Here is a 12,044-nt window from a genome sequence, read left to right as displayed (position 1 = left end):
CCTTTATAAGGGTAATCTTATTTTAAATTAGCACCAGTGGAGCAATTTACCACCATTTATAAGTTCAATCAGTAAATTCCCTAAATCCAGATATATTAGGGTTGGGCCAGAATGCAACCAGTACATTTAATTGAAACAAATTCACCTAGAATGGGTGTTGTTATTGTACTTATTTATTGATTTTTTTCCCACAATGGAATGGAAAATCACAGTCCCAACACCTCAACATGTGCATGATGGATATTATGGAAAGAATTCTCAGGGGATAAGAGATTATGCAACATCGTGAGTCACTTTTCCGGAAGCTTATCGTTTCATCAGGCCTATTTTACTCGGCACTTCACAGCCATTTGCCTCAGTTAAGTGTTATTTTACAATACTGTCCACCTTTCTAATCCCTGCTCTACATATAGGGAACCAGCAACTAAATGTATTTCGCTGACAGTCATGGTTAGAGTGATTATGTTTACGGTGATGATGCCAGACAAGGGTGTCCTGGACCGGGTGATGTCAGGTGATACACACCTTCGTCATTCATTCATGTCCTATCCAGTATTGCATGGGTTTGAGGCCCATCCTGGAAACAACAGACGCAAGGCAGGGAATACCCTAGGAAGGGGCACCAACCAATCGCAGGACACCACCATAATTCACATCTAGCTAATATCTAATACTCTAACACAGTTATTATTTGTCTCTCAGACCAGAACAAAAACTCTGACTCTGTGAACTTGATGTCTTGCGCGTTTCCCTTCTTCGTGGACAGGAACGGTTGTATTTTAGCTTCGTCTTCTTCCCCAGCTCGTTAAAACCTGAAGACCCCAAAGAAGACCGTCTTACATCATCTCCTCCCTGTCCCACGTACCTTTGTTCACTGTCCTGACCAGTGCATGTTAGTCATTCTTTTAAAGAATTTCTAACGTAGTTAAATGTTAATCAACAGGAAACTACAGGAAGTCTAGACCGCTAAAAAACCCACTAATGTGACACTGAGATATAAGGATGATATGTGAAGCTTTGATAAGCAGCCACAATTTTCATGAGGGGAAATCCCTTTTCACTCTACAGTGAAAGTGGTACAGTAACAAATGGTTCTGAGATTTATTGTCCAAATGGTTTTTAAATTTATAGCCATAAGGAAAATTCGTGGTCGAATTAACTAATGTAGTTGATAAAACAAAATACGAGAGATATTCAAATTAAAGGTTTAAACCCACTAAAAGGAAGGGGGGGAGACAAGTAACAAAGAGCGTTCTTCAGTGCGGGAACTTTTTCGCATTTTTCTCCCCGTGATCTCCCCTTTACTCCCGAGCAATTTCACGTCCATTATATATCAGAGTCCGTCTCTAACATCCGCATGATGCGGCGCTGTGCTAATGCCACACCCCCATGGGATAGCAAGCAGCCTTATAAACAAGACCTGCGGCAGGTCTCCCTCAGAACCCCCCTCCCCCAGATAACATCCACATGGAAATGGAGAACCAGGCCAAACAGACTGAGCGCAGCCGGGAGCCACTGGTCGGTAAGTGAAAGCTTGGGGGTTGTTTTCCTGGATGTCAATTGCGCTTTAGAAAGACGTGGAGCAGAAAATAAACCCTAAATCCTCAATACGCACTGGGACGTTTTAAATATTCAGATCATATACGTTTTCTTTAGATATTTTCCTCTTGTGTATACATACGCCTTTCCTTTCATGCCAAAGAACTAAGAGAGAATGACTTAGCAGAACAATCAAAGCAATCCGTCCCGGAAAACAGCAGCTGATATATAGAGGAACTAGAGACTTTCTATTAGCATATTTTATAGTGTATTTCTTAACACAAATAACACCATATTCCAGCTCATTTTTGTAGCTCTGATATTGTCAGAACAAAGTACCAGTTTGTACCTATATATGGGGGTACAATATGGCTATAATTGTTACTGGGGCTGTACCCTCATGGGTTTACAGTTGTACCCTTAGCTGTAGGTAAATGTACCTTTTAGAAATGTAATCATTTTCGTGCCATCGGGGGTATATTAATGTTGTTTGTACCATGGGGAACAAAACTGTACCGGAGCTGTACCCTTTTTTGACAGTGTAGCACTATTATCTCTCGGAATAGTTTGTGATGTTCAACAGGTAAGTTGTCAGAATTTAGGGAAAATTATATGGAGAATATACTTATGATATACATAATACGAATTATTATGTATTGGTTACATGTATTGATTGTCCTTTATGGGCTAATTATAGCAGGTCATATACAACACGATAGGACGGAAGAGTCGGGGAAAAGAATATTAATGCAACGGGTACAAAAATGTCCGTTTTTCTGGATATAGCGACTCACCTACCACTGTGCAAACAGGACAAGCAGGAAAGTTAAAAGTATATCAAGTCACCTTAACAGTTCAAAATAAGAAGAGACACCCTGTCGTCGATATCCTTTTGGTAAGAGCAGTTCTCTTTATTACGAAAGAAACCATTTACCATGTTTCACGACGGGCAGAAACGACGCGCTGTCGCACCTTGGAAACACGAATAGGATGAGGGCAAACCGACGAACAGCCTCCAATGCAGCGGATGCAGGAGTGACTGCAGCACATAGGAAACCCGTCACATTTTACAGATGTGAGAATATTAACTTCGTGTGGTTTTGGGAAAGAAACTGGAAAATTATTTTGCAGTTAAATTAAACGACAAAGAACAACTTCTAGGTTAGTCTGCAGGTGCGATGTCCCGCCTTCTCTGGACTTTCCTTGTACTCATGCTACGTTTTTTTTTTCTTATACTAGCTTTTTCTTTAATTATTAACTACCTTCTGGCGCTGGGTGATAAAGGCAGTTACCTGCTAATGTGTGATTGCGTAAGGACATCTTCCTATATACCTTTGGAAAGCGGAACCTCCTGAATTACTGTACCTATATACTAACTGTTATAGCCATTAATATAGATTCTGTTGACTGCCCAGACAAGAATTCACATTAGACCATTTTTATCCTGAGACTATAGGTGCAAGTAGGTGTTCTCGCCACATTTCCTTGAGATTCTTAGGATTGACAGTGCACGAGGTTACCTTGCTTAACCAGAGAAACCGCACATGCTGTAACTCACGTGAAACATGCATGAGGAAAGAGGAAAGTGAAACAGCATGAACAGTGATTTCAGTTGCTACACACACTCGGCCTGTATCACACCTTCTCTCCAAGACTCAAGAAGCGCTTCGTAGATATAGACTGTGCAACATGCCGCAGGCACGGACGTCATATAACTCAGGTAAAAAAAAGTGTGTGTGCGTGTATATATATTATATATCACGTTGACCAAAGGGGAAATTCAACTACGGTGGTACGGCAGCCGTTAATGTTACGCGGATGCAAGTCAGTTTTATGGTTAGAGTGACTAACACCAGAGTCATATGACCAGATAAACAGTTCGGCGTCTTTCTCTAAAGCTACGACATTTTACAGTTTTTCTAGATTGCTCCAAAACATTTCTCAAATAGCAATTAACATTTGCCAAACAGCAAGTGTAACCCCCACAACTTAACGTGACTTCTGAACAGCAGAACGTCACTTCGTATTCCAAATGTTTTAGTACATATTTGGAAATGGGTTTGTAACTTTTGTACAATTGTTACCATTTGGCACGATTTTCAGTTGCTTTAGTTTTGTTGGTTAAAATAGATTATGTAGTTTCCTTTTCTAATAATTTCTCACAAACTGCAGTGATGTGGTATTGTGTTTGTGGTTCACACAACATACTTTTGTTTTCATTTTGGTCTTTTGTTGCCTTTGAGCTGTATTTGCGTTACACAGTATTGTGTGACTATTTTGTTTGCTATTGTACTGTCTTGAGAAGTTACATGTGCATGAGAGTGCTTTCTTTTGGCAGTGAATTTTACACACCAATGCAGAGCCTTGCAATGTTGAAACTGGTGTCTTTGACATGAATAAGTATCAGTTTGCTAATGAAAATGATCAAATCATTGAAAATGAGAGCGTGAGAACTGACTATCATTCAGAAATGTGGAGCTCAGGACCATAACTACACTGACAATGCATCTACATAATTTGACACTGGTTAAAACGATGCTAATTGTACTTTTCATTGTGGTGGTACTGACTAATTCATTGGTGCAATCATTTGCTTTCGAGACACGAGTTAATTGTTTTGGGTAAGTTACGGGCTTTTGCAGACAAACTGTTGTAGTTTGCTGTATTCATGGATTATTTTTTAGAAATGCTCTTACAGTCTTGAGAATGTTACAGTATCAATAATATCCAGTATAATATCCAGTGGAGTCAGGACCTGTGTAATTACTCCTAACGTTTTCTTCTGTCAGAAATTAGATCAACTGATGTTCAGCACGATATTTAAAAATTTCTCTTCCATCGACGTGGTAAATCAAACACCGTGAAAAACTGAAATAAAGAAAATTACTATTACAACTCAGTTTTGTAAAAATTCTTTTCGCCATTATGCATACGGTAATCATTCATGAGTCTTAAGCAAACGGTCTACTGCGTTTACAACACAGCGCAAAATCACAAACATACATATAACAAAAACAAGAAAAGGCAAAACAGTAACATACCGTGTGCTCCTTCTGATCAGAATTAGGAGGCATTACTACATTATAACCTTTCAGTCTTTTTTGAGTTTCTTAGCTCCTTTTCATTCTACTTGCCAGCCTTGTCTTTTTATTGCTCATTACGTTAGGTCATGTGATCACGTAAATGTAGCTCTTTCCGCTGAACAGTAGGAGGCACTGTTACCAGAAAACTAAATTAAACCTTTTACAAATAATATTTCAAACAATAACATGTTTGCAACAAACATAAACAAAATACATTCGCTGGACAAAATACAAATAAACATTAAACAAATACATAAGCAACTAATTTCCTGGCGACAGCTACAACCTGTAAATCTGGCTTTATTGTTTGGATTTTTAAACAAGGAGATAATTGCCGTCACAGACCTGCTGTGCATATTTCGCTCTAAACTAACAGACATCCAGAGCGACATACAAATGAGGTCCGGTGTCCCCGAACCACTTGGGGGTTGCTCAAAGACTGACCGATGATATGAATATTTTTCATTACAGGTTACCTGTCAGGTTTCGCGGGTCAGGACGGACAGGCTGGTGCGTAGGAGGCAGGGAAGGACGAGGCAGGCTGGCAGGATACGGGAATAACAGGACATCGCAATGCTACTAACATTAATAACGGACATCGAACAGGGCAAGGCGTGGACTGATACAGAACAAAGACAGGGCGAAACAACAAGATATAGCTGGGCATGATCAGCACGCGTGGATAATCAGGGGGCGTGGCACACACGAGGATCTGACAAGCCGGGCATGATCAGCACACGTGGATAATCAGGGGGCGTGGCACACACGAGGATCGGACAAGCCGGGCATGATCAGCACAAGTGGATAATCAGGGGGCGTGGCACACACGAGGATCGGACGAGCCGGGCGTGACATTACCTATGTTAGTTAGTTGGGGCTGTTATTGAAATCGAGACTGTCATTTACAATATATATGACCGGATATAGCTTTGATGAATGGCTCTCAAGTATGATTCGTTTTCCTTCATTCGTACCAAAGAACCATTTTTGAATAGAATCGGATTATTCGTGAATGTAATATCACTATAGCTTCCAGGGACGACAATTCACCACAATTTTGTACTGGATAATTAAGTATGGAACATGAATGAATCGAAACAAACCATTTGCATTTATATACTACAGTTATCTATCTCAATTATTTTGGAGCATTTCTCAAATTACAATTAACAATTAACATTAACAAAGCAAGCGTAATCCCCACACCATAATCTCACTTCTGCATAGCAGAACATCATTTCTCATCGCTTCACAAATTTCCAAATGTTTTAGCATATATGCAGATGGTTTTATACAACTATTATCATTTTAGCACAATTCACGAACTTTACATATTGTAATGTTGTCAGGGTCGGTGTTCGTCTAGCTCTGTCCCATTTGTCTGTGACCGTTTGGCCAGCAGTAATACATGCTCTGTAGCTCGCAAACAGTTTTTGTCTGGTAAGTAGAAAGAGCCGAACACTTTGTTGTCCTCTATTGGCGCAGCCCACACAATAACAGTGTAACTTCAACCTCTCCTTTGGCTTTATTCTCAATGTCTCACTTATTTATTTGAAAGTTAAAGGATAAAGTGATTGGAAATGTAACACAATAAAATGCACGCGTCATTGGAATGTATTTATTTATGCGCTGCATAATGGTAGATTGTGAAATCCGGCGGAGTGCACGGCAAAGGAGCACAGAATACACGGCGACCTCACGTCCCACCGATGTAGCGGGTACTAATAGGATTGCAGCAAGTAGTCATCAAGCTTTTGTTTTATTATTAGTGTTGTAATTTAATGTTGTTGTGTTTCTCAGCAGCGCATTCAGGCAGCCTTGGTTGCTGCGGGTGGATCCTGGTGATCTTGTCTGGTATTTTTGTGCTGCTAACTTTCCCAATATCCATCTTCCTGTGTCTAAAGGTACCATATCAGCTTTGTTTTGATGGTTCATTAAAATCCTGAATTGAAGTAATTTAAATTAATTGCATGCCCATACTACATAGCTGAAACATCCAGTGACTGATGTCATTATGCCGGTAAATGCTGTCATCTTAGCATACATGCATAGAGTTACAGTGTCTTTGAGAGGCCTCTTCATTCCCTGTCGTTATGATTATACTACCCATCATACATTAATGTACTTATTCTGTTCTAGATTGTCCAAGAGTATGAACGTGCCGTTATATTCAGGCTGGGTCGCATTACTGACAAGAAGGCCAAGGGCCCAGGTGAGAGGGGCTGGGAGGGGATCTTCATGTTTGGCCTGCAGGTCAAGGAACTCTGCTTTTCTCCATGGAATCAATGTCTATCCATCTATCCATCTATCCATCTATCCATCTATCCATCCATCCATCCATCCATCCATCCATCCATCCATCCATCCATCCATCTCCCGGCTGTGTAACTGAATGGAGCTGCACATAACTCTCTTCCTTTTCTCATGCAGGAATTTTCTTTATATTGCCGTGCACTGATTCCTTCGTCAAGGTGGACATGAGAACAGTGTCATTTGACATTCCCCCCCAAGAGGTAAATTATATCCCTCAGCAGTGGATGATGCTGTGTGTTTAGTTGCTTACAGATGGGTGAATATCTGCTGTAGGGTACTTCATATTAATTACATACGGTACCAGTCCAAAGTCTGGAGACGCCAAGCCATCTACAGAGGAGGGTAATAGAATCGCACCACATGACCTGGCCACCTGACCTGAACACAGCAGAAATGGAAGTGGAGGAGTTTGAAAAGTGGCCAATGAGTGTTTGGCGTATAGCTCTGGAGGAGTTTGTCCAGAGAGTGAAGGAAAAGCAGCCAATGAGAGCTCAGCATATGTGGGGTCTCCTTCAGGACAGCAGGAAAAGCATCCCAGGAGGCCACCTCATGAAACTGGTGCAGAGGAGACAGTGGGGTCAGCCAGTCCCTGGGGCAGTTGGGGTTAAGGGCTTAATCACTCTACTGACTACAGGGCTTGAACCGGCAACCTCAAACCACAAAGCTGCCCCCCCATACATTTTTTTTGTCAAATACTTTTTTCCAGTGCATAATTCCACGTATGTTATTTTGTAGTTGTGATGTCCCAATGGTGAGATCACTCTGCTGACGACAGGGTTTGAACCAGCAACCCACAGAGCTGCCCTCTGTAACAAATACTATTTTTTGTCTAATATTTTTTTGGTCAGTACATTATTCCATGTTTTTAATAGGATTGATGTCTTCATAATTATCCTAAGATGTAGAGAATAGTACAAATAAACCTTTCTATGGGTAGGTGTGTCCAAACCTTTGACTGGCACTGTACGTGATATGAAGAAAATGTGGCTGCATTCCAGTGTCAGGTTTGGAGTTACTTTGTCTGATTATTTGTCTTTTTAAATCGCAGATCCTCACCAAAGACTCGGTGACTGTGAGCGTGGATGGAGTGGTGTACTTCCGGGTCAGCTGCCCCATCTCATCCGTGGCAAACGTGTCAAACGCAGATTTCTCGACGCGCCTTCTGGCTCAGACCACCCTGAGGAATGTGCTGGGCACCAAGAACCTCTCTGAGCTGCTGTCAGACCGGGAGGGCATCTCACACAGCATGCAGGTACCGTCCTGGGGGCTGGGTCCCACCACTGCTATCTCTGCTGTCATCCCTAGGTGATGTGATTGAAGCCTAACATGCAGTTGCAGTGTACTGATGGATTTTTTTAGCTATTAGATCCCTGAAATGTATAGCTAAAAATTGTGGCAGCCAAGCAGGTTAAACTTTGAAACATTGTCATCACCCCCCCCCCCCCCCCAAAGTCTACCTTGGATGAGGCAACAGACTCCTGGGGCATCAAGGTGGAGAGGGTGGAGATCAAGGATGTGAAGCTGCCGCAGCAGCTGCAGAGGGCCATGGCGGCCGAGGCGGAGGCCACGCGGGAGGCCAGAGCCAAGGTGAGCAGTGGCAGGTGGGCGGCGGTCAAAGGGGGGGGCAGGCGGTCAGCGGGAAGCAGTGCGCTGCTGTGCGAGGGAGAGATCACAGAGACAGCAGAGGTTTCTGTTACTGCTCCACAAATTGACTGTTAAGACGAGTTCATCGCGTACTTTGGTTTTCCATCTGCACTTTGGTGTGGACTCTGTGACTGTGACTCTTTACACTCTGCTGCACGGATGAAATGAAATCTTGGTCTGGATTTTTACTTTCTGAACCTGAACTTCTCACACCTGAGCCAATGAAGATAACCAGTCAACCACTGGTCTGCCCTCATCTTAAGCAGATTAATATTTTGCAAGAGTCTCAGATAAGTGCTTAGAGAAATACTGACGTACAGCCCAGAAACTGTTTGTATTCATTTCCATCATTACAGCTCATTCTAGGATGGAGCCTGATATGTATTTTTGCCCCCTTTGTTCCCTGCCTAGGTGATTGCGGCAGAGGGTGAGATGAACGCTTCGCGGGCGCTGAAGGAGGCCTCACTGGTGATTGCCGAGTCACCATCTGCCCTGCAGCTGCGCTACCTGCAAACTCTCAACACCATCGCTGCAGAGAAGAACTCCACCATCATCTTCCCCCTGCCCATAGATATAATGGCTCACTTCATGGGCAAGAAATGAGCACGCCCCCCTGATTCACTAGCAAATCAGGGACAGGAAGTCAATCTGGATTTGACCAATCACCATCAAATATAATTACTTTGAGTATGTGGACTTTGTGGGATTCCGGTTTTTTAAACATGAAGGTCACATGGTTATCTAGATCTTTAATGGATCTTGGTATTTGTCATGATTTACGAATTTAAGAGACAAAACTGAAAATACTCTGAATTTGTAACATATGTGCCTGTGCTGTCCTGTAGATGAGAAACCACAGTCAATGTTAATTTGCTGGTTATGTAAAATGGTATAGTTTAAGCATTTTTACTTCTTTTAATTGAATTAAAATGTTGGTAAGTTGGAATTAAGCCTATCTTATATCCATTTTCCAAACCGCTTATCCTACTGGGTTGCGGAGGGTCCGGAGCCTATCCCGGAAGCAATGGGCATGCGGCAGGGAACAACCCAGGATGGGGGGCCAGCCCATCGCAGGGCACACTCATACACCATTCACTCACACATGCACACCTACGGGCAATTTAGCAACTCCAATTAGCCTCAGCATGTTTTTGGACTGTGGAGGGAAACCGGAGGAAACCCCACGATGACATGGGGAGAACATGCAAACTCTGCACACGTGACCCAGGCAGAGACTCGAACTCGGGTCCCAGAGGTGTGAGGCAACAGCGCTAACCACTGCACCACCATGCCGCCCCTGCCTATCTTATATGCCACCGAATATTTGTAACCAAAGACATAACTGGCATGGTTTGATAAAGAGTGTAATAAATTTATGCTATAACTATACATGACAAAGTGCATCTGATTCTAAGCCAAAATTATTGTATACACTACCAGTCAAAAGTTTGGACACCTACCCATAGAAAGGTTTATTTATACTATTCTCTACATTGAAGAATAATTATAAAAAACATCAAAACTATGTAATATATAGAGTTTTGACCAAATGTATTGAACAAAAAAAAAATTATTGGGGGGGGGCAGCTCTGTGAGTTGGGATTCAGAAGGTCGCTGGTTCAAATCCCTGGGTTGGTAGAGTGGTTCCTCCACAGGCCCTTGAGTATGATCCTTAACCACAACTGCCCCAGGGACTGGTGGACACTGCTGTCTCCTCTACACCAGTTCCATTTGGTGGCCTCCAGCTTTACCCAGCCGTCCTGAAGGAGCTCCCACATATGCTGGGAACCCATTGGCTGCTTTTCCTTCACTCTCCAGTCAAACTCTTCCAAAGCCATTTCTACTGTGGTTAGGTCAGGTGGACAGGTCATGTGACGCGACACTACATCACTCTCCTTTGTGGTCGGCTTGGCGTGTCCAAGTTTTTGACCGGTACTGTATATTTTACATGAATAGACAGGGTTATTTTTGTATACTTTTTTGGGACTGAAATAATAAATAGCTATACACACTTAGGAAAAACCTCTTAAGTAAATAGCAGCTGCAGGTAAAATGCTTCCCGTTTGTATTTGGCAGTGAAAAATTTCCCCGGGGATCATCTTCAATGGTACCTGTGAAAGCTCAACCTCACACACCAGACTATGCAAGAAACCAAGGTTAACGATAATGTGTATAAAAGGTCTATCATGGCCTCTGCAGTCTTATCAAAGCTTTGGGACAGGGAATGGGAGAGGGAAACCTTAGCGGGCGTCTCCCCTGTAGCCTGAACATTAGCCACAGCTTCTCTTTAGTAACATCCAACACAGAACCGACTGCTGCGGCCAGAATGCGTTTGGAGCCATTTGTTTGCATGTGGACTGCAACGGAAGACTGTGATGTCACACCAATAAAAATGACATCACGCCCGCAACTCTGCTGAATATTCTTATGAGGTAATCTAAGAACTAAGATAAGTGGCACCATGAGGAATGTGCAGAATTTTGGGCCAAAGCCAGGGTTGGGTAAATAGTCAGGTACGGAATCCGGGGCTGGGGGGGGTTAGGCCTCATCAATCACACATTACATACAGAAGAACTATTTCTATTTGCAAGAAACACACAAACATCAAATATGCTTGTTTTGATATTCACATATTTCTCTGGACACAATCACTGATACCATTCCCTTCATAAGCCGTTTATCATTATTTTTCATTAATGACGTAATGTGAGGTGTTAGACTAATCTAGCCTATTAGGCAAGATATAAAAGATACCCAACCTTTACCATAGCCAGAGTAGCCCAGCCTACGCTTATAGCTAACATGTTTCATACATTATCTTTACTCCTGACACTATAGCAGGTTTTTGCATGTTTCGTACAGATAATGATCATTGTCTCATCTTTTGAATGATATGCTGCCTGCATGCCTACCCTCACAATGCTGCATGCACACAACATGAGTCTGGAGTGCCGTCAGTGACTAGCGTGCGTGCAGTTCCCGAGTCGCCCATTCTCCATCATGCTGAGACTTAATGCTCTAACCCCTTCACACACACACACACACACACACACACACACACAGCAGACTGCACCTGGACCCGGAGACTTTTTCTACTGCTGATTTTTTCATTCAGGTGAACATTTACCTTAAAATTTTATGTTTAGCTCTTAAAAAATGTCAAGGTCCGGCCCTTGGTGACCTTGTAGTTCAGTCAGTAAACGCCCTAGAAATCTCAGGGGAGATTAAGTAACATCGTGAGTCACATTTCCAAAAGCTTATCGTGTTATTAGATCCACAATCTGTTTCGAATAATGGAAAATAATGTTAATTTAGTGTCATATTTAAATACCATCAGCATTTCTAATCACCATTCTGCATATATAGGAACCAGCAACTCTTAATAAATGTATGTTCCAAAAGGCTAGTCAAACAGCACATTAAATCCATTCTTTCCCCACGGCCAAGAATACGGCAAGAGGGTCT

General features: G+C 42.4%; 1 protein-coding gene across 6 annotated transcripts; it reads left to right on the top strand.

Moving 5' to 3' along the window:
- The first annotated feature begins 1,375 nt into the window (after positions 1-1,375).
- LOC125713417 (stomatin-like) lies at positions 1,376-9,968 on the top strand. Of its 6 annotated transcripts, XM_048984538.1 has the most exons (8): positions 2,164-3,259; positions 5,094-5,132; positions 6,426-6,526; positions 6,762-6,834; positions 7,053-7,135; positions 7,984-8,187; positions 8,388-8,522; positions 8,991-9,968. In XM_048984538.1, exons 1-8 carry the CDS (start codon positions 3,229-3,231, stop codon positions 9,180-9,182), a joined length of 858 nt encoding a protein of 285 aa, XP_048840495.1. In that variant the 5' UTR covers positions 2,164-3,228; the 3' UTR covers positions 9,183-9,968. The 6 variants fall into 6 exon arrangements, with proteins under 6 accessions (XP_048840496.1, XP_048840497.1, XP_048840495.1 ...); XM_048984539.1 differs by lacking the exons at positions 2,164-3,259; positions 5,094-5,132 and adding an exon at positions 1,376-1,522 and having other exon boundaries at positions 6,423-6,526; XM_048984540.1 differs by lacking the exons at positions 2,164-3,259; positions 5,094-5,132 and adding an exon at positions 1,431-1,522.
- Positions 9,969-12,044: the final 2,076 nt, after the last annotated feature.

Source organism: Brienomyrus brachyistius, chromosome 18 (assembly GCF_023856365.1).
Source record: "Brienomyrus brachyistius isolate T26 chromosome 18, BBRACH_0.4, whole genome shotgun sequence".
Taxonomy (NCBI): domain Eukaryota; kingdom Metazoa; phylum Chordata; class Actinopteri; order Osteoglossiformes; family Mormyridae; genus Brienomyrus; species Brienomyrus brachyistius.
This window is presented reverse-complemented; position numbering and strand designations above follow the sequence as displayed.

Excerpts from the sequence above, each read along its gene's own strand:
- LOC125713417 (XM_048984537.1), top strand. The coding sequence starts at position 6,235 with ATGTATTTATTTATGCGCTGCATAATGGTAGATTGTGAAATCCGGCGG. Across the intron at positions 6,835-7,052 it reads CAAGAAGGCCAAGGGCCCAG|GAATTTTCTTTATATTGCCG; the intron begins GTGAGAGGGGCT and ends TTTCTCATGCAG. Across the intron at positions 7,136-7,983 it reads TTGACATTCCCCCCCAAGAG|ATCCTCACCAAAGACTCGGT; the intron begins GTAAATTATATC and ends TTTAAATCGCAG.